Source organism: Taudactylus pleione, unplaced genomic scaffold (assembly GCF_031769625.1).
Source record: "Taudactylus pleione unplaced genomic scaffold, aTauple2 ptg000512l, whole genome shotgun sequence".
Taxonomy (NCBI): Eukaryota; Metazoa; Chordata; class Amphibia; order Anura; family Myobatrachidae; genus Taudactylus; species Taudactylus pleione.
The window spans coordinates 3,659,632-3,682,626 of record NW_028284914.1 but is presented as its reverse complement, the minus strand read 5'-3'; the positions used below and the strand labels follow the sequence as shown (position 1 = coordinate 3,682,626).

The window sequence follows — 22,995 nt, the reverse complement described above, 5'->3', positions numbered from 1 at the left end:
AGGCTATAGATATATGATGTATGCATGCAGACTGTAGATATAAGATGTATGCATGCAGGCTATAGATAGATGATGTATGCACGCAGGCTATAGATATATGATGTATGCACGCAGGCTATAGATAGATGATGTATGCACGCAGGCTATAGATATATGATGTATGCACGCAGGCTATAGATAGATGATGTATGCACGCAGGCTATAGATATATGATGTATGCACGCAGGCTATAGATATATGATGTATGCACGCAGGCTGTAGATATGATGTATACACGCAGGCAGCCTTGCATTGTGATCCTTGCAGATATAGTAATGCAGCAGATGGCATCACGCCTCCTGTACATTACTTATCCGAACTGCGTTGTCCAACGCAGCATCGGTTAATCTGCGTACCATCGGCCGGCTGCGGTTACCCATGAGGTCCCGCAATCGGCCGCCGCAGTTTAGGGGAAGAGGCCAGGAAATCTCCGTCAGCCGTTTCAGAAAACGGAGGGCATCGCCGCCCCCTTCCCGCCCACAAACGGCAGCAGACTATCAATCACTGACAGTCTGCTGCTAGTTTGCGTGCAGCCTCGCAGACCCGTTGTGCACATGCGCAGAACAGGTCTGGCGCCTGCGTAGATTCCGAAGCATCAGGAATCTGCGCTCAGCGAATCAGGCCCATAGTGTAGAGAAACTCCAGTTATTTCATCTATTTTGTTTAACTCACTATTGCACATCATTATATATTATATATTACTGTCAATTTGTGGCTTTACTTGCTGTCCAAGTTGTAATGACTATTAGTAGCTAGCTGGATTTTGCGAGACAAAGGCAAGAATCAACTTTTAAAATGTTCCTGTAGTTAATGAAGAGAGATTACTTATATTACATGTATGAGGAACCGCTTAATAGAGGCAAAATGTATCCAGCTCTTATGCATAACTATCAGAATTTATAGTAAGCCCCATGCGTTGTGCCCCGATCCGCCCAAACGTGTCCGTTGCCACTCAGTCACACCCACTTTTGGTGAAGCACCACCCACTATAGTGGCCATAGCAGGATGTAAGGGCACCCTGGGCAGGCATCCCCCACACATGGCGCCATGTCCTCACAGAAAAGCGGTGGGGAGCTGAAAATTGGTGCCAGACGCATAGCATGGGTGGCACCTTTGCGTTTCTAGGTAGCACGGTGCCAGGCACCCTGCAGCCTTCAAAAAGGTACCATCAGGGGAGCGACTGTGCCTCCCCCCTTGGCATTGTGCCCTGGGTAGCTACACAGGCTGCACACTCCTCGTTACTGCCCCGGGTATGTCTAGGGAATGTAATCACAGACCAGTAACCGCTTATGGATGTCGCTGGATTGTTGTAGGTTGAGAGGTTCATAAAGTTTGGCTACATCTCAGTTCATCTGAAAAAGCGCCACATCAGGCTGCCAAATTTAACCCCACGGAGACCAGAATTAATTCTTCCTGGTCTCAGACTGTAAATTAATGTTTTCCTGGTTCAGCCACTTTATTATATTTTCAGTAACTGACATAACTGTGTCTGTCCTTGTATGATAAATGGGTGTATTGCTTTCATAGTAGCACATTAATGACGATGGATGTGACTGTCACATGGCGCCTGTCCAAATTCATCATATTAGGGCAGGGACTGTCAGCCCTCGCCTCCCTGCCATGGCTCCCACCAGATTGCGCTTTACCTGTCATGTTTGGATTTTCTGTACGGTGCAGCTATATGGAATATTTTTCTTTAAATGACAGCATTTCAGTGGTCACAGCAGCTCTGACAGGAATAGAATGATTACACAATAAGGAATAGGGGGGGGGGATTTATAATTAATGTTACACAACTGTGTAGAAAGGTGGTTTTGGTAATAGCGACATTCTATGGGGTATATTTACTGGGATGCGGTCAGTATGCCGACCAATGGGATTCCGACACCTTAGAATCCTGGAGCTGGCATCCCGACCGCCAGAATCCTGAAAGTAAGTAGCTGGGTTAGGGGGAGGGTTAGCGTTAGGGGTTAGGGTTAGGCACTAAGGGGGGAGGGTTAACTTTAGAGTGCAAGGAGGGGGAGATTGGGTTTAGGCACTAGGGAGAGAAGTTAGGTTCAGGCACCAGTTGTCGGCAGGCCCGCCAAGAGCCGCGGCGGGCCCGGGTAATAGGAGGCATGGCCTAATCGCAGGAGGTGTGGCCACGCCCCCTTCGAACAAAAAAAAAAAGATTTTCAGCGCCGTGAAGCTGTGCTGCGCGCTGGCGGGGGGGGGCGCTCTGAGCCCCCTCAGCCCGGCGCAAAGCCAGGGGGGGCGCGATCAGTGTGATCGATCCCCCCCACAGGCATAGGAGACTGCTGTCTCCCACTGCAGCTCAGCAAACGCTGTGTGCTGGGCTGCTGTGAGGGAGGGGGGGTGGCGTCGGACCCGGGCCCCCGCCGGGCCCCTCAGGAAGCCCGGGTAATCTGTACCGCCCCCCCCTCTCAGCGCCCCTGGTTGTCGGTATCCTAACCCTGTCAGCATTCTGCCCGCGGGAATCCTGAGCACCGGCATCCCGAGTTAAAGCATCCCGTACCCATTCCATATTGACTAAGCGGCAGCTTTTGTTCGCCTTAGCTTATTGGCGGCTTTGGATTAAAGCTATCAATATTGATTATTATTATTAACAGTTATTTATATATCGGTAGCATATTCTGTAGCAGCGTCTCAAGCCCGCCCCTTGTGTACAAAGACGCAACTATCGGATACACATCGGTCAATCGTTCAACTTCTAAGTAAACCTATGTCGGCACACACTGGCCAACGAAATTAAGACGCTGAAGCCTTAACATCTGCATACGGGTTAACGTCACAGACCGTGACACGCCTCTGGAATGGTCACGACGCGCCTGCGTTACTGCCCACAAACGGTTCCTGACTGTCAGTCACTTTGCGAATAAATCCTCTCTGTGACCGCCATTGCAAGAACATCGATGCACATGCACCGTGCGTCTCCGATGACTACAAAAAACATCGGCCATGTGCGAAATCGATGATATTGCGGCGTCCGTCTCTGCATCAGGCCCTTAGTGAATAATTCCCCGACAATGAAAATAATTCTATAAAAAAATAATTTTCTTTAAAAAGAAATTGTTATCCGCAGTAATCACGCAATCAATCTGCCGATTATTTATTCTGCCAAGCAGGGGCAAATCTTAGGCCCTGGTGCTCAGAGGCAAGGTCCCCCCCACATTCCCCGGAGGCAAGATCAACCTCTGACGATAATATCACCCCCCCCAGGAAACATCCCATTTCCACAAGAGAACGGTCAGCATTCCAGAAAACACGGGCGTCAGCCCTGTTTTTTGGGCGTGCTGAAGCAAGGGGCTACGTCCTTGCATAGCTCTTCACCGACCTCCCGTACCCAACACAGGTAATGGATGTAACCGTAACCATAAACCTGTGACACCCATGTGACATGTACTAGCAGCATTATAATGTATTGTTTTAAAACTATAATACACGCAGACCGTTTCACTTTAAAGATATTTGCCGTATTGCGTGAGCCATTAATGCTCAGCAGACATTAAAACTTTCCCACACATAAAAGCAGTCTGCCGTGTACAGTGGCAGGAACTGATGATTTTTATATAAAAATAAATGGACTTATGCGGAGAGCCGCGAGCTGCGATTACCCCGGGGATACTCGTCGTCTCTGACAGTAATGAATTTAAAGCTGTCTGGAATCATCTTCAACAACTGTATTCTTCCAGCCAGTCCTCTGACGATTGAGTAAAGGCAATATCGCTCCGTTAGAGATCATCGAGTCACAAGCCGCAATACGAGACGCCGGCTGTCAGCGCCGCATCAGAATTCCGGCTTCTAATAAAAAATATGTCATCTATATATTATTACTATGCAGAGCTGTACTCTCCAGGCGTAAGAATTGTGCCGGCCTCACTTTGAAGTTCGTGTTATATTTAGACTTTGATGAAATAAAACAGTACTTTCCAAACCAACTTTTAATATACCCCTTTGTCTAGGAGGAATTCACAAACAAAACACAATAAATCGAAACAACAACAAAAAAACAAAAACATTGTAAAATTGTCTGTTTGTACCTTCCGTGGGCCTAACAAATGGGAAAGTCATTATTGTGCTCCAAAACTACAAGCTCATTAAATTGAATAATTAGTCACAAGGAACACATTTATGCAACATGACTTCTTCTTAAGGCCCTAAACTTAATTTGAACTCGGAAACTATTAATTATTTAATAGTTCTTTTAGCCGCCTTTCATGTTTTATTATGCTTGGAAAATGTTTAATGTTACAAAGTGTTGTTTACTAACCACAACATCTGCGCACCCGGTTTAACCTTTAACCCCCATACATAGAGGTACGCTCGCTCACCTCTTTTTGAATGTCCCTCAGTGCAGTCGGCTTGTCCCTCATTTTTTTCACGTGACTGCATTCACCAAGCACTGCCCAGAACCCTCCGCGGCTTCCAATGAAAGCTCCTACATTATAATCTCATTTGTGCAGAAGGAAAAGGTACCTTCTGGGCCTGATTCAAAGGTGCCCACTATTGCACCCGAAATGGTGTCTTTTTACGCAGTGCGACTGCGCCTATATGCTAATACTGCAGCTGAATGGGATTCGTATAGACATGGCCACCGACTGCGGAGCTAATCTGCAGCTTTTGCGGTAACCATCAGGACTCATCCGCAGACTGAATTAAAATCGTCCGCTAGTGCCTGACATCGATGCTGTGTCCAGCTTTGAGGTGGGAATGAATGTGCACTAAGAAGAGGCTAAGGGCCTGATTCAGAGCCGCTCGTAAGCGGCCGCTCGTTCGCTCCGAGCGATTTTCGCACAACTGCGCATGCGTATGGGTTGTAATACGCATGCGCGAACCATTCATTGCGGTCGGAAATTGTGTGCTCGCAAAATAGCGAATGCCTGCTATTTTGAGTGACAGGATGAGGCGTTTGTGGGTGGTAACAGGGGAAGGTGCTTGAAAACGGGGAGTGGTGATCCGAACGCAGGCGTGCCAAAAGGTCAAAACGGGCGTTTTAAGGGTGTGCATAATTAACAAAGCAGCGTCATCGACCACGTCACTTGGTTGTCTCTTAGCCTGAACTGTTCGCATGATTGCGGTAGGAAAATCCAACCACAAGCACTGCGAGCAGTTCAGATGCCTTTCGATGTACTCGATTAATCAAATATATAGCGGAGATGACGTATGATGCGAGCGGCCAGGGGGCGTCTTTACAAAATAGTGAGCGCATATTTCGTTCGCTCACTCAGACATAGAGGCATCAACAGACCGCAAAGAGCGAACAGTCAATTTAAATAGCCAGCCCCTTTTTCTGGACGAGCGAGCGCAAATAGCGTCTGGCTCTGAATCAGGCCCTAAGCCCCATTTTCCTGTGCGCCAGGAGAAAATGAAAGGAAAAACCAGACCTGACTTTCTAACAGAAATGAGTCATCTGGGTCAGCTAGTGGAGGGTCTGTAAGTAGCCCAACCCTTCATAGCAGTGTTTCTTAAATTCTATCTTCAGGGATTGCTAACCGTTCATGTTTTCCAGATTTCCTCACAGCATTGCAAGTTAATTAATTTCACATGGGGCTTTTAAAATGTGTCACTCAGTATTGAATCAATACATTTTCCGCTGGGAGATATGCAAAACATAGGCTGATGGTGGTCCCTGAGATATGGGCTGTTGGAAGTCCCTGAGGACCGGGTTGGAGTAACACCGCTCTCCTGCATGTCCACCTTCCGTAATCATAGCTAAAACATGCTGCGGCATTGCAGTAGCTTCTGCAAAAAAATAAGTAAAACAAGATTCTCTGTATATTTTGTCAGTCAGTACATTTGTTTTCTGTTACATTATCTTCCTTTTTGTCCTGCAGATTATCTGAACAATCTCTGTCCGGACTGGGCGGAGTATGAAGACACTCAGGGTGAGTAACACAGGAGAAATTCTAAATGTGTCCTATGTGAGTGTAGACACTCCCCACTCTACATCCCTGTGTGATTCCCCACTGTACATCCATGTGTGATTCCCCGCTCTACAACCTGTGTGATTCCCCACTCTACATCCCTGTGTGATTCCCCGCTCTACATCCCTGTGTGATTCCCCGCTCTACATCCCTGTGGGATTCCCCACTCTACATCCCTGTGTGATTCCCCACTCTACATCCCTGTGTGATTCCCCACTCTACATCCCTGTGTGATTCCCCGCTCTACATCCCTGTGTGATTCCCCGCTCTACATCCCTGTGTGATTCCCCGCTCTACATCCCTGTGTGATTCCCCGCTCTACATCCCTGTGTGATTCCCCGCTCTACATCCCTGTGTGATTCCCCACTCTACATTTGTGTGTGATTCCTCACTCTACATCCCTGTGTGATTTCAAGCTCTACATCCCCTTGTGATTCCCCACTCTACATCCCTGTGTGATTCCCCACCCTACATCCCTGTGTGATTCCCCACTCTACATCCCTGTGTGATTCCCCGCTCTACATCCCTGTGTGATTCCCCACTCTACATCCCTGTGTGATTCCCCACTCTACATCCCTGTGTGATTCCCCACTCTACATCCCTGTGTGATTCCCCGCTCTACATCCCTGTGTGATTCCCCGCTCTACATCCATGTGTGATTCCCCGCTCTACATCCCTGTGTGATTCCCCACTCTACATTTGTGTGTGATTCCTCACTCTACATCCCTGTGTGATTTCAAGCTCTACATCCCCTTGTGATTCCCCACTCTACATCCCTGTGTGATTCCCCACCCTACATCCGTGTGTGATTCCCCGCTCTACATCCGTGTGTGATTCCCCGCTCTACATCCGTGTGTGATTCCCCGCTCTACATCCGTGTGTGATTCCCCGCTCTACATCCGTGTGTGATTCCCCGCTCTACATCCGTGTGTGATTCCCCGCTCTACATCCGTGTGTGATTCCCCGCTCTACATCCATGTGTGATTCCCCGCTCTACATCCCCGTGTGATTCCCCGCTCTACCTCCATGTGTGATTCCCCACTGTACATCCCCGTGTGATTCCCCGCTCTACATCCATGTGTGATTCCCCGCTCTACATCCCTGTGTGATTCCCCGCTCTACATCCCTGTGTGATTCCCCACTCTACATTTGTGTGTGATTCCTCACTCTACATCCCTGTGTGATTTCAAGCTCTACATCCCCTTGTGATTCCCCACTCTACATCCCTGTGTGATTCCCCACCCTACATCCGTGTGTGATTCCCCGCTCTACATCCGTGTGTGATTCCCCGCTCTACATCCGTGTGTGATTCCCCGCTCTACATCCGTGTGTGATTCCCCGCTCTACATCCCCGTGTGATTCCCCGCTCTACATCCCCGTGTGATTCCCCGCTCTACATCCCCGTGTGATTCCCCGCTCTACCTCCATGTGTGATTCCCCACTGTACATCCCCGTGTGATTCCCCGCTCTACATCCCCGTGTGATTCCCCGCTCTACATCCCCGTGTGATTCCCCGCTCTACATCCCCGTGTGATTCCCCGCTCTACATCCCCGTGTGATTCCCCGCTCTACATCCCCGTGTGATTCCCCGCTCTACATCCCCGTGTGATTCCCCGCTCTACATCCCCGTGTGATTCCCCGCTCTACATCCCCGTGTGATTCCCCGCTCTACATCCCCGTGTGATTCCCCGCTCTACATCCCCGTGTGATTCCCCGCTCTACATCCCCGTGTGATTCCCCGCTCTACATCCCCGTGTGATTCCCCGCTCTACATCCCCGTGTGATTCCCCGCTCTACATCCCCGTGTGATTCCCCGCTCTACATCCCCGTGTGATTCCCCGCTCTACATCCCCGTGTGATTCCCCGCTCTACATCCCCGTGTGATTCCCCGCTCTACATCCCCGTGTGATTCCCCGCTCTACATCCCCGTGTGATTCCCCGCTCTACATCCCCGTGTGATTCCCCGCTCTACATCCCTGTGTGATTCCCCGCTCTACATCCCTGTGTGATTCCCCGCTCTACATCCCTGTGTGATTCCCCGCTCTACATCCCCGTGTGATTCCCCGCTCTACATCCCCGTGTGATTCCCCGCTCTACATCCCCGTGTGATTCCCCGCTCTACATCCCCGTGTGATTCCCCGCTCTACATCCCCGTGTGATTCCCCGCTCTACATCCCCGTGTGATTCCCCGCTCTACATCCCCGTGTGATTCCCCGCTCTACATCCCCGTGTGATTCCCCGCTCTACATCCCCGTGTGATTCCCCGCTCTACATCCCCGTGTGATTCCCCGCTCTACATCCCCGTGTGATTCCCCGCTCTACATCCCCGTGTGATTCCCCGCTCTACATCCCCGTGTGATTCCCCGCTCTACATCCCCGTGTGATTCCCCGCTCTACATCCCCGTGTGATTCCCCGCTCTACATCCCCGTGTGATTCCCCGCTCTACATCCCCGTGTGATTCCCCGCTCTACATCCCCGTGTGATTCCCCGCTCTACATCCCCGTGTGATTCCCCGCTCTACATCCCTGTGTGATTCCCCGCTCTACATCCCTGTGTGATTCCCCGCTCTACATCCCTGTGTGATTTCCCAATGTGCCATGTGGATACTCCTAGGATTTAATCAATGCCCTGCTCTGCAGCTGCTAGAACTAAATGTTAGGAGTCTATTCATCAAAGTCACACGTAAAGAACTTCCAAATGACTTCTCTGCTTATAGGTGCAAATTTTGTTCTGGCCAATACATCAAGCTCATGTGTCCTCAGGAACCCAGACAGGATCCAGGGGAAAAATGATGTTGCAGAATTGTTCCATCAGCCTGCCACACAATCCACCCCTGTGATGGAAACACATTTACATATGAACTAAATTCAGGAAATAAAAAATTGGATTTTAATATCCAGTGCGAGAGTCTATTTATAGAAGAGAAGGGATAAATTGTATTCACTGATAGAATCTCATATGCAGTAAGGCAATGTGGTCAGGCGTTCCCTGCATACAGGGTTTCTTGTTGTTTGGGGCCATTGGGTTATTGTTTTGACCCAATGGGTCACTTAGCCGGCCGATGGCATCGCATATTATCCGATGTTGTGTCCTTGGACGCAGCTCGGATAAGTGATACATGCAGGAGGTATGGCGCCTTGTGCTACATTAACATAATTGCAAGGACGGAATTGCAAGGCTTCTTGCGTGCAGCTTTGCGATTCCATCCTAAGCTGAATCAGGCCCTTAGTCATTTTTATTTTACATAATTGCCGTATGGATTATACTTTTATATCCTGACATTTGCACTTTTGTCAGTTACTATTCGTGTGTTATTTCGTGACAACTCTAAGTTTAATGTCATATGCAAATCAGCCATGCATGTTCTGTGTTTCCTTTTAAATTTGAGATGTTATTGTTCACTCATCAATGCCTGATGAAATAATAATTATTCCGAGACATTGTGATTAACTAAATGTCTAATATTTTAATATAGGTCCTGCGTTACCTATCTAGTCACTCTGTAATCATTTGTAAGTCAGGCGCTACTTAATATTCATGAGACCTTGCACTTAAATATACAGTAGTTTTGTTTTTGTTGCGTTTTTTTCCTTTTAATAAATGTCGCCCATTGTATGGAGCCTGTGCTAGCAGCCGAGCTCTTTCTAGTTACGTACAATCTGGGGGTCTGCAAATGACGAGGATCAGGGAATGTTAGGTGGTCTATTAGCTGCTCATTATTTTATCCCCATGATGTTTGGGACCTGTGCATTGTAGCGGGTAATGTGTATGATAGATTTACAGACGGAAGCGATAATAATGAAATATGTTTCTTATTACAGCGGCCCTGCTCATTGTCTCAGAGGTTGCAGATCGAGCTAATGAGAGTATGCACCAAGGGGTGAGTGCCCTGTCATTGTATCCTAGCAATGTTCACATGTTGCTTGCTGATAAAGCTGGTGGGTTCAGGTATGCCTCTCACCCAGGGCGGTAAGTAGGGGTTTGCAAGTGGTACAGCCACACAGGGCCCTGGGGGGCAGCGCCATCACTGACACACGGCATCGGCATTTGGACTGCAGGGCGCCTGGATGGGCACCCTGCAGCCAGTAGTGCTACTGGCACTACTCCGGCATGCCCCCTTCAGCCCACAGAGCTGTGCTCTACTTCCTAGTGCCGCTGACCCCGCCCCTTATTGGTGACACCATGGGCCAGGGTGGCATAGAGTAGGGATGGCCTTCGGAGGGCTAACCATTGATGGTCACCATCAATGGTACAATTGGTGGCTAACCTTGATGGTATGAAACCATCAACAGTGGAACCAATGAAGGTTTCACTCACCGATGGTCATCTCTGCTGCATTACTTACTGGGCAGCGGGCCAATCAAAGGTGGGTTGGTTTTGCAGGTTGCGTTGGGCGGGGAAGAGGGGGTGGAACTAGGCCCCGTGTCCCGGCATCAAGGAGTAAGGAAGAAACTTGACATTGGGAGGCTCTGTGCCATTGATGGCGGAGCACCATTGGATCCCTGCCATCGATGGCAAAACCATCTGCAATTGATGGTTATTAACCATCAATGTTCGATGGCCATCCCTGGCATATAGCCATGCTCCGGCCCTGCTCTCACCTTCATTTGGTGGCAGCGAATTTGTCAGCTGAGACATATATAGTTTGCCAAAATCACTAGGAACTAGCTATGTCACTGAGGCATGAGGCGCAGCCCTCCTTATGGTATTAATAAAACTGACAGCACCTCATGCCTCTGTTTCAGTCCCCATAGTACCCATGTTGTCAGCTTTACATATAATGAGTTTCTCACTGTTTATAGTTAGTTTGTTGTCTTATTTACTTTTGTTTCATGTCATATTATCGTCAAGGTGAGAGGTCATCCTGGTATATCAGGAAGTGGTCTACGTCCTGATGGGTCAGATAACCGCACAGTAATACAGGAAAAGGGATTGTTCATGTGTCAGAAAATTGTTTTACAAACATCCTTTGTCAATTTGGTGTCAGCGATGGAAAAAAAAAAAAGACATTATAGAATTTTTAGGTTTAGCGGAAGGGGCCATAATGACGCTATTCGCCTCTCGGGCCCACCCACAGCTGCTTGATGGCACAATTTGCATCACTTCGCAGGAAAGGCGGGAACTAAATATGTCATCAGTGCCCTCCACATTTCACATGTACGTGAACCGAGGACTAGAAGGGGTGAGAGAGCTATCTTGGAGGTCTGGGAGGACTCCCCAAAATTAGCATCCTGGACATTCTAGGAGGTTAGGCCACTGTGGATTAGTCTTTTGTGACGACCACATGAATGTACCTGTTAAAAGTCAATTGCCAACACCAATTCTGATCCAGAAACTTTAGAAACCTTGACACAACTCCAGTTTTTCTTGGGCGTAACCTGACAACTTGGGATGTAGCTTACCCGTCTGGGTGTTTTTGATCAAAATTTCCTCACAAAGACCCCCCAGATACTTTGGTCTGCCTAGAATAAAGAGAGGTCTTACAACCAGAAGTGTACAGTCTGGCCTCCTATGTGTGTGCTCTGAGCCTGATTCAGACCTGCTCACATGCGCTATGCGCTCGCAAGCGGGTTGATGGCCTGGCAGTGCGCACGCGAGCCCTGGAGCCAGCGAGAAATCACTCGCTACGTCGCTCGCATCCAAAAGATCGACAGCTCGCCCCGTTTTGGAGGCGGGCGGGGGGGTGGCTGGCCACATGGAGGCGTTCCCGAAGTAGTGAGCTTCCGCCTCTATTAGAGCCGAAAGCTCACTGGGGCTTGCGGGAACGAGACCCTACCACATGGGTCTCGTCGCAAGCCCGATGGTCGCGAACCATCACCTGGCCGCTAGCAAAAGCTCTGGGTGGTCACCCACAGCTATGCGAGCAGCCAGGAGGCCGGTTTAAAAAAAAAAGCGGCCGCCCTGATTCAGATCGGGTGCTCGCTTTTTGCGAGTGGCTCTGAATCAGGCCCTCTGACCAAACCGAACTGCCGTGCCCATATTTATTAGCATTTATCAACCAGAACAGGAAAATTCTCTAGAATGAGTCAGCACTGATATGTCCTCTTACATCTATCATCTATACGGCGTGAGTACCACGGCACGACTGAGCCGCTCCGAGAAGGAGTATCGTGCCGTAGCGTCCTTTACATTTTGCATCTTCTTTGCATTGCAGATGCCACAAAACGCCACTCGCAGTGTACTAGAGATGCTGGGCTGTGACATTACCCTCACAGGAATTACTTTTTCAACAAAACAGTACTTGGCGTGAGAAAACGCTGCGTCTGCTCGAGCCCTTCTTACACAGATTCAGGCACAGTCGCGCACAGGTGTACAAATGTCGCACATCAGATTGATCAGTGCAATCTAGCAATGTGGGGTTTTTATTGCTCCCAGTTATTTTATCTATGCAAATAAGATGCATATTTTGAGCGCCATATTCCCCTATTGGCGACTGCTTTGCACTAAAATAAAAAATTCCCGTGGAATCCTGCTTCTCATGTAAGAAATGAGTCTCCCTACCAAATTTGGTGACATCCTGGTTGTTAGATCGAGCTACAGGCGGCTCTGAATAGGGGACGTTTTATTATGGCCGCCCTGTATCTATAATGATCCTCCTTTGTGCACTGCTGTCCCTTTCTGTATTATATTGTCTCTGTCTCTGCGAATAGTCCCGAGTCATCCTATATGTGTATTTCCTCCAGAGGTTTCTTGTCAGGAATGAGAAATTTCATGGGCACCAACATGTCAGCCCCCATGGGAGAGTACCAGAGAGTTTTCTCTCTGTCTGGATTTTTTCACGCTCTCCGATCAATATAAGACTAGATCAATAGATACAGTATATCAGAGTATGATGGGGCAGACATGACGCTTTTCTCACAGTAGAAGGATGCAAAACAAATCTGAAAGTCTGAGGAACTTACTTACTAATTCCCCACATCTCCGGGGTACATTAATAATCTCGGCACATACAGTAAGAAGGCCGCAGGGTGGCACAGTACTTAGTAGTAACTGGCACTACCTATTGCTGGTGAGATTATTGGCTTCTGACTAAAATGGTCCTAGGGCATGTTTGTATGCCTGTGGTAAGGAAATTAGATTGTAAGCTCCACAGGGGCCGGTACAGGTGTCTCAGGTTCGGTACAGCGAGGATGGGATATATTTCTCCCCCACAGAGTGTGGCATTGTTTCCTTTAAGATGGGGAGTTTGTATATTTCGGCCAGTGTGTAATAAATATAATGCTCCAATTATTAAACCGTCATGTATGCCACCAATGAACCTATGTCTTCTAGGAAGATAGCAACCATTTTATACCATTTTAGTTAATAGGAGACCCCATCTGAGGTACATATTTATTAACTAAGCCGTAGAGAGAGATAAAGTCAACGGAGATAAAGCACCAGCCAATCAGCTCCTAACTGCCATGTCAGAGGCTGTTTGAAAAATGACAGTTAGGAGCTCCATCCAAGGCATAGTAAATAGACCCCATAGCTTGCAAAGTGACAGTTAGGAGCTGATCGGTTGTTACTTTGGGGTCTAGTTACTAAGCAGTGTTAGGAGACAGAGTGAAAAGTGATAAGGTACCAGCCAATCAGCTCCTAACTGTCATCTCACAGGCTGTGTTTGAAAAATGACAGTTAGGAGCTCCATCCAAGGCATAGTAAATAGACCCCATAGCTTGCAAAGTGACAGTTAGGAGCTGATCGGTTGTTACTTTGGGGTCTAGTTACTAAGCAGTGTTAGGAGACAGAGTGAAAAGTGATAAGGTGCCAGCCAATCAGCTCCCAACTGTCATCTCACAGGCTGTGTTTGAAAAATGACAGTTGGGAGCTGATTGGCTGGCACCTTATCACTTTCTTATCACTTTTCACTCTGTCTCCTAACACTGCTTAGTAAATAGACCCCTTTTTTTATCCCTTTCCAAGGCTTAGTGGATAGACCCCACTATGTAAAGGGTTCTGTAAACATGAATAATTGATATAAAATTGATTAAAGTACACATGTCAGCCATTCTAGTGTACAAAGCATTATAACGCTACAGTATAACAAGCCGGTTACATCCACATAAGATAAGTGTTAGTTCAGCTAATGCTAATTCATGATGACACAAATAAATGGTGGAGAATAAGCCTAGAAGTTTTCTTTTAAAGTTAATTAAAACAGAGAATTCACGGATACGATAACGAGTCGCTCTTTTGCAAATACGTGTTGTAACCTGTGCGAAGCTGTGTGTGGTGCGATTTCACACCGTCGCCTTCGCGATGCGCCATCCGACGGCTTTTCTGCCATTGTGTGAATGTTGCTGTAAGTCAGACCAGACCAGATGCAGAGAAATCCTGCATTTATTATTACGAGCGCTGCCTGTGACACAGGAGTGATTTACACTTCGCTACCACAAAGCCGGGTAATTAAAATATCATTTGCTGATGTCATTTTTCATTTCATTACGAGAGAGTCAATTCATGAGTCTGTTCTATTGTGTTTGTTGCAGGAGAACCTGCAGAAGTTGGTGCAGATTGAGCACAGCGTCCGGAGACAGCGTAGCCTGCTCCAGCCGGGAAGGGTAAGCGGAGAACTTATAACTTACGGATCAATCCGACACTCATCACTCACAGAAGCTTCATTATTAGTTCCTGCTACTGTTCCTGACAATGACTCTCTTGCTATAATGCTACTGATGTACAGTTTTCAGCACTAAAGCAAAACATCATTTTTCAGGCCGGGCAGATAGGGCAGGTGCATTGGGCCTCCAGTTTTAAAGGGGCTACTTCACCACTTTTGCCGTTGACCCAATTTATATTGTTTATTATTAGTGTATATAATATTCTGAAACTGTTTTTGGCAATTGTTTTATTTAATTTTTTATCATCAAACTTAATTTACCTTTATATTTGACAAGCCATATTCCTAACCCAATCTCTGTACAGTAATCATGGTTAGAAAACCAGGGCCCTCATTCAGAGGCGGTCGCTAGAAGCGAGCGCTCTCTCTGAAAGAGGGCGGCCGCTTCACTTTTCAAGTTTGGCCTCCTGGTCGCTAGCTAAGCTGTGGGTTACCACCCACAGCTTTAGCGACCGACCAGGTTGATGGTTGCGATGGTCAAGACCATCGTGACCATAGGGGCTTGCGACGAGACCCTAAGATTGGGTCTCGGCAACCGCAAGTCCCAGGGAGCTTCCTGCTCTGATCGAGCAGGAAGCTCCCCACTGACATCACTGCTGATGTCAGTGTGGCCGCCCACAAAATGGCAGGGGTTCCGTTTGTGTGGCCACCCCCCCGCCCCGCCTACAAAACGGGACGAGCTGTCGATCAACATCGACAGCCGCCCCTTTTGTAGTGAGCTCCGTAGCGAAAGAAATTTTCTCTCGCCCTGGGGCTTGCGCACGCGCAACATCGACCTGGTTGCGAGTGCTCAGCGCTTGCAACTGGGTCTGAATGAGACCCCAGGATCTAATGAGGATAAAATAATTGAACAGGTTGCTCATGTTTGGTTAGTCACCGTTACCTGTACTGTGTCACTGGTTCAGCTGCGCGGACGGCATAGTGACGGTTAAAAAAAGGAATAACCTAACTCATCTCCTCTGCTTGCTGTGTTAGATGTTTATGTCATACATATTGCCAGGCGGTGCCTAGCCTCAGCGCGGAATACTGCCGTGTTTGACCATACACAGAGAAAGTTTTTTCAATTTCCCCACTGACTAGTTGTCAGGCGCAAAATTTGCAATTCATTATAGCAGTCAATCCTGGCTTCGGATGTCGAAAGGCCCTCATACATATGTATTGGGGCGATTCCCCAATCCTGTTGGATGTCCTTGATTTGCCGATCCCGACCAAAATATGATCGGGATCAGCAATCAGGGATCTTTAATATGAAGAATTTCACAGATTCCCAGACAGATCGGCTATCATCGATGGCTGCCGGTCTGCATTTCCGACAGGCGGATCAACAGTTCCGGTTGGATTGGGGATACGGCCAGCACTAGACATTATAAAGCTAATTGGTAGTTGGCGTCCGTGATTCAGTTCACCTAAATGCATTGCTATTAAATAAGCCCTAGCACATGATTCAGGGGCCAATTGAATTAATCAAGGCCCGTTGGACATTTATGGTAAAAAACATCGCTCATTTTTTGCTTGCACCTCATAGATCAGAGAGCAAAAAACTCCCAATATGTAATGTACCATAAGCGGTGAATATGTGCGTAGTAGCGGATTGCGCAGAGCGACATTGGGACCTTGCGCTTAATTGTGTCTGCCCTAAATGTGTCAATATCATTAAAGGTGTCTCCTTCATATATATATTACTGGTTTTGAAGAATGGGCCCCTATTGCTAATTTATCGACCAACCTCTAACACTGTTGTCTGTGGAAACACATATAATTGCCTCGGATGGCGACACTTTGCACGTACAGAAAGACATCATTTGTACAGACTGGATGTTTTTTTTGCAGATGGATGAGAGTAAATGATCCTATTTTTAGTGTTAATTGGGATTGTGAAGTGAAGTGTGAGGAGTCGGAAGGTCGGATGATGTGAGAATGGTTAATTCTTCTGCTTGTCCCATTTCTTACCCCGATCTGTCTATTCTCACAGGAGTTTGTTAAGGAAGGAACACTAATGAAGGTGTCTGGGAGAAACCGGCATCCTCGCCACTTGTTCCTGGTAAGATGATTCATGTGAAAGATATAAAGGGCTGTCATTCGGGGAATTGGGATTTCGTTACAGGATTTCTGAAACTTGACAGAATTATTCACAAAATACTGAATATTAGGGACGCAGCGTGGAATCCAGAGTTTGAAAATGATTTAGTTGTCAACTGAAACGCAGAGATGAATAGAATCCAAACCTGTATTTGCATATTTAAATTAAGCAGGAGGAGCCTAAGGGGTAAATTTACTAAAGTGAGAGTTTTTAGAAGTGAGTTTTAGAATAGATGTTGCCCATAGCAACCAGTCAGAGTCTAGCTATTATCTTCTAGAAGGTTCTAGTTACATGTTAAGTAGAATCTGATTGGTTGCTATGGGCAACATCTCTTCTAAAACTCACTTTAATAAATTTACCCCTAAGAGTCTAAATTTTATTAGGTCCTGCAGACGGTAACTGTTCCAATGCTCCTTATATTTACGTGGTAATCAGGATTTTTAGTTGTTTTGCTGAATCTTGATTTACTGCTAAACGGTCTATTTAGCATTAGTGGCAATAACTTTACTAATACGTAATGTAGCACTACAAGGATTTACTCCCTGTCTCCGGCAGCCTAACGCTGGAAGTACCCATGTGGGGCTAGCACATCAGGGCCGGATTAAGGTAGACACCAGATGTTAGACAGACACTAGGTCGACAGGGACAGAAGGTCGACAGGGACAAAAGGTTGACACACTAAAGGTCGACAGGTAAGAAGGTCGACAGGTATAAATGGTTGACGGGGTCAAAAGGTCGACATGCATATGTTCGCCATGAAAATGGTCGACACTTTTTTTTTTTTTTGCTTTCTAACCCTAATCTTCACCCTAACCCACCCCTTGGTGCCTAATCCTCCCTCCTGGTGCCTAACCCTAACCGTCAGGGTAGGTGTCTGACCCTAACCGTCCCTTCTAGTGCCTAGCCCTCCGGTAATTGCCTAACCCGAACCTCCCTCCTGGTGCCTAACCCTAACCGTCAGGGTAGGTGTCTGACCCTAACCGTCCCTTCTAGTGCCTAGCCCTCCGGTAATTGCCTAACCCGAACCCTCCCTCCTGGTGCCTAAGCCTAACCGTTGGGGGAAGTGCCTAACCCTAACACTCCGGTAAGTGTCTCTCTCTCAGGTGCACCATATTATGTCCCTATTTATCCCCAGCATCTCCTGGCCTCCCCTATCTCTTCCCTGGCCCTTCCCCATGAGGCCATGGCCCTCTCTCAGGTGCACTGTATTATGTCCCGATTTATCCCCAGCATCTCCTGGCCTCCCCTATCTCTTCCCTGGCCCTTCCCCATGAGGCCATGGCCCTCTCTCAGGTGCACTATATTATGCCCCTATTTATCCCCAGCATCTCCTGGCCTCCCCTATCTCTTCCCTGGCCCTTCCCCATGAAGCCATGGCCCTCTCTCAGGTGCACTATATTATGTCCCTATTTATCCCCAGCATCTCCTGGCCTCCCCTATCTCTTCCCTGGCCCTTCCCCATGAGGCCATGGCCCTCTCTCAGGTGCACTATATTATGTCCCTATTTATCCCCAGCATCTCCTGGCCTCCCCTGTATCTTCCCTGGCCCTTCCCCATGAGGCCATGGCCCTCTCTCAGGTGCACTATATTATGTCCCTATTTATCCCCAGCATCTCCTGGCCTCCCCTATCTCTTCCCTGGCCCTTCCCCATGAGGCCATGGCCCTCTCTCAGGTGCACTATATTATGTCCCTATTTATCCCCAGCATCTCCTGGCCTCCCCTGTATCTTCCCTGGCCCTTCCCCATGAGGCCATGGCCCTCTCTCATGTGCACTATATTATGTCCCTATTTATCCCCAGCATCTCCTGGCCTCCCCTATCTCTTCCCTGGCCCTTCCCCATGAGGCCATGGCCCTCTCTCAGGTGCACTATATTATGTCCCTATTTATCCCCAGCATCTCCTGGCCTCCCCTAACTCTTCCCTGGCCCTTCCCCATGAGCCATGGCCCACTCTCAGGTGCACTATATTATGTCCCTATTTATCCCCAGCATCTCCTGGCCTCCCCTATCTCTTCCCTGGCCCTTCCCCATGAGGCCATGGCCCTCTCTCAGGTGCACTATATTATGTCCCTATTTATCCCCAGCATCTCCTGGCCTCTCCTATCTCTTCCCTGGCCCTTCCCCATGAGGCCATGGCCCTCTCTCAGGTGCACTATATTATGTCCCTATTTATCCCCAGCATCTCCTGGCCTCTCCTATCTCTTCCCTGGCCCTTCCCCATGAGGCCATGGCCCTCTCTCAGGTGCACTATATTATGTCCCTATTTATCCCCAGCATCTCCTGGCCTATCCTATTTCTTCCCTGGCCCTTCCCCATGAGGCCATGGCCCTCTCTCAGGTGCACTATATTATGTCCCTATTTATCCCCAGCATCTCCTGGCCTCTCCTATCTCTTCCCTGGTCCTTCCCCATGAGGCCATGGCCCTCTCTCAGGTGCACTATATTATGTCCCTATTTATCCCCAGCATCTCCTGGCCTCCCCTATCTCTTCCCTGGCCCTTCCCCATGAGGCCATGGCCCTCTCTCAGGTGCACTATATTATGTCCCTATTTATCCCCGGCATCTCCTGGCCTCCCCTATCTCTTCCCTGGCCCTTCCCCATGAGGCCATGGCCCTCTCTCAGGTGCACTATATTATGTCCCTATTTATCCCCGGCATCTCCTGGCCTCTCCTATCTCTTCCCTGGCCCTTCCTCATGAGGCCATGGCCCTCTCTCAGGTGCACTATATTATGTCCCTATTTATCCCCAGCATCTCCTGGCCTCTCCTATCTCTTCCCTGGCCCTTCCCCATGAGGCCATGGCCCTCTCTCAGGTGCACTATATTATGTCCCTATTTATCCCCAGCATCTCCTGGCCTCCCCTATCTCTTCCCTGGCCCTTCCCCATGAGGCCATGGCCCTCTCTCAGGTGCACTATATTATGTCCCTATTTATCCCCGGCATCTCCTGGCCTCCCCTATCTCTTCCCTGGCCCTTCCCCATGAGGCCATGGCCCTCTCTCAGGTGCACTATATTATGTCCCTATTTATCCCCGGCATCTCCTGGCCTCTCCTATCTCTTCCCTGGCCCTTCCTCATGAGGCCATGGCCCTCTCTCAGGTGCACTATATTATGTCCCTATTTATCCCCAGCATCTCCTGGCCTCTCCTATCTCTTCCCTGGCCCTTCCCCATGAGGCCATGGCCCTCTCTCAGGTGCACTATATTATGTCCCTATTTATCCCCAGCATCTCCTGGCCTCTCCTATCTCTTCCCTGGCCCTTCCCCATGAGGCCATGGCCCTCTCTCAGGTGCACTATATTATGCCCCTATTTATCCCCAGCATCTCCTGGCCTCCCCTATCTCTTCCCTGGCCCTTCCCCATGAAGCCATGGCCCTCTCTCAGGTGCACTATATTATGTCCCTATTTATCCCCAGCATCTCCTGGCCTCCCCTATCTCTTCCCTGGCCCTTCCCCATGAGGCCATGGCCCTCTCTCAGGTGCACTATATTATGTCCCTATTTATCCCCAGCATCTCCTGGCCTCCCCTGTATCTTCCCTGGCCCTTCCCCATGAGGCCATGGCCCTCTCTCAGGTGCACTATATTATGTCCCTATTTATCCCCAGCATCTCCTGGCCTCCCCTATCTCTTCCCTGGCCCTTCCCCATGAGGCCATGGCCCTCTCTCAGGTGCACTATATTATGTCCCTATTTATCCCCAGCATCTCCTGGCCTCCCCTGTATCTTCCCCATGAGGCCATGGCCCTCTCTCATGTGCACTATATTATGTCCCTATTTATCCCCAGCATCTCCTGGCCTCCCCTATCTCTTCCCTGGCCCTTCCCCATGAGGCCATGGCCCTCTCTCAGGTGCACTATATTATGTCCCTATTTATCCCCAGCATCTCCTGGCCTCCCCTAACTCTTCCCTGGCCCTTCCCCATGAGCCATGGCCCACTCTCAGGTGCACTATATTATGTCCCTATTTATCCCCAGCATCTCCTGGCCTCCCCTATCTCTTCCCTGGCCCTTCCCCATGAGGCCATGGCCCTCTCTCAGGTGCACTATATTATGTCCCTATTTATCCCCAGCATCTCCTGGCCTCTCCTATCTCTTCCCTGGCCCTTCCCCATGAGGCCATGGCCCTCTCTCAGGTGCACTATATTATGTCCCTATTTATCCCCAGCATCTCCTGGCCTCTCCTATCTCTTCCCTGGCCCTTCCCCATGAGGCCATGGCCCTCTCTCAGGTGCACTATATTATGTCCCTATTTATCCCCAGCATCTCCTGGCCTCTCCTATTTCTTCCCTGGCCCTTCCCCATGAGGCCATGGCCCTCTCTCAGGTGCACTATATTATGTCCCTATTTATCCCCAGCATCTCCTGGCCTCTCCTATCTCTTCCCTGGTCCTTCCCCATGAGGCCATGGCCCTCTCTCAGGTGCACTATATTATGTCCCTATTTATCCCCAGCATCTCCTGGCCTCCCCTATCTCTTCCCTGGCCCTTCCCCATGAGGCCATGGCCCTCTCTCAGGTGCACTATATTATGTCCCTATTTATCCCCGGCATCTCCTGGCCTCCCCTATCTCTTCCCTGGCCCTTCCCCATGAGGCCATGGCCCTCTCTCAGGTGCACTATATTATGTCCCTATTTATCCCCGGCATCTCCTGGCCTCTCCTATCTCTTCCCTGGCCCTTCCTCATGAGGCCATGGCCCTCTCTCAGGTGCACTATATTATGTCCCTATTTATCCCCAGCATCTCCTGGCCTCTCCTATCTCTTCCCTGGCCCTTCCCCATGAGGCCATGGCCCTCTCTCAGGTGCACTATATTATGTCCCTATTTATCCCCAGCATCTCCTGGCCTCTCCTATCTCTTCCCTGGCCCTTCCCCATGAGGCCATGGCCCTCTCTCAGGTGCACTATATTAGGTCCCTATTTATCCCCAGCATCTCCTGGTCTCTCCTATCTCTTCCCTGGCCCTTCCCCATGAGGCCATGGCCCTCTCTCAGGTGCACTATATTATGTCCCTATTTATCCCCGGCATCTCCTGGCCTCCCCTATCTCTTCCCTGGCCCTTCCCCATGAGGCCATGGCCCTCTCTCAGGTGCACTATATTATGTCCCTATTTATCCCCAGCATCTCCTGGCCTCCCCTATCTCTTCCCTGGCCCTTCCCCTTGAAGCTATGGCCCTTTTTTGGGTGCATTATGTCCCTAATCCCCATGTAAGGTCAACGTTTCAGGGCCTCCAAGGACCCTGTCATCAGGACTGAGAAGATGCAGTGTGAACAACCTGAATCAGGCATGTTCACCTTACATGGGGATTAGGGTGTATCAGTGTAAGTACAGTATGGCTCTTTACATAAATAAGTTCATTTAAAAATCTTGTAAGTGCCTTGTTTCTTTCTAGTTGTAATACTAGCAAGATGTATCTGTGAATTGTATAGCAAGAGCACACAGGTGATTATTCAGTTTAAATCAGGAGTATGTGTGTGTGTTAAACCGGCACACACACACATATATATAACATACACACTAACACACACATATACAGTATACACATACTAACACATACATATACAGTATACATACACCATACTTACCTACCCTCCCGATTCGGCCGGGAGCCTCCTGAAAATCAGGTGCCGCTCCCGGCCCCCCGGAAAGGTAGGCAAGTCTCCCGGCCCCAGCGATCCACCTGCGTAAACCCCGGCAGCAGGGGGGCTGATGACGCGATTTGCGCTGAATCGCGTCATCGTAGTCCCGCCCCCTGCATCACAATGCCATTAATATCGGCATTGTGAAGAGGGGGCGGGGCTACGATGACGTGATCGCGCTGTCATGCCCCGCCCCCAATGATGTGTCATAATCCTAACCACGCCCCCTTTTGTCCCGTGACACGCCCCCTTTTTGCAGTGAGACTATCCTCTGTGTTTGCCCGACAGCTCCCTCCCGGAAGGAGGGAGTTAATTGTCGGCAACCCTGACATACACAGTATACACACACTAGCACATATATACACATTAACATACATACACAGTATACACACACATACATACACACTAACACATACATACACAGTATACACACACATACATACACACTAACACATACATACACAGTATACACACACTTACATACACACTTACACATCATATTTGCCTACCCTCCCGATTTGGTCGGGAGCCTCCCGAAAATCGGGTGCCGCTCCCGACCTCCCGGGATGGCAGGCAAGTCTCCCGGCTGCCGCCGACCCCTCCTGTCCCACCACCGACCCCTCCTGTCCCATCGCAAGTCTCCCGGCAGTGAAGGGGGGCGGTGACGCGATTCGCGTCATTTTGGCACCGCCCCCCGCTTCACACTGCCTGTAATATC

At 49.0% G+C, this 22,995-nt stretch overlaps 1 protein-coding gene across 5 annotated transcripts in view; it reads left to right on the top strand.

Annotated features, from left to right (window-relative positions):
- Positions 1–22,995, top strand: part of FGD5 (FYVE, RhoGEF and PH domain containing 5) — a 210,243-nt gene that overhangs the window by 153,140 nt on the left and 34,108 nt on the right. For all 5 annotated transcript variants that reach the window (XM_088450251.1, XM_088450249.1, XM_088450248.1 and 2 more), the window contains exons 9-12: positions 5,874–5,924; positions 9,786–9,844; positions 14,436–14,507; positions 16,539–16,607. In XM_088450251.1, the coding sequence (XP_088306377.1) occupies positions 5,874–5,924; positions 9,786–9,844; positions 14,436–14,507; positions 16,539–16,607 (251 nt within the window). The remainder of the gene's footprint in view (positions 1–5,873; positions 5,925–9,785; positions 9,845–14,435; positions 14,508–16,538; positions 16,608–22,995) is intronic.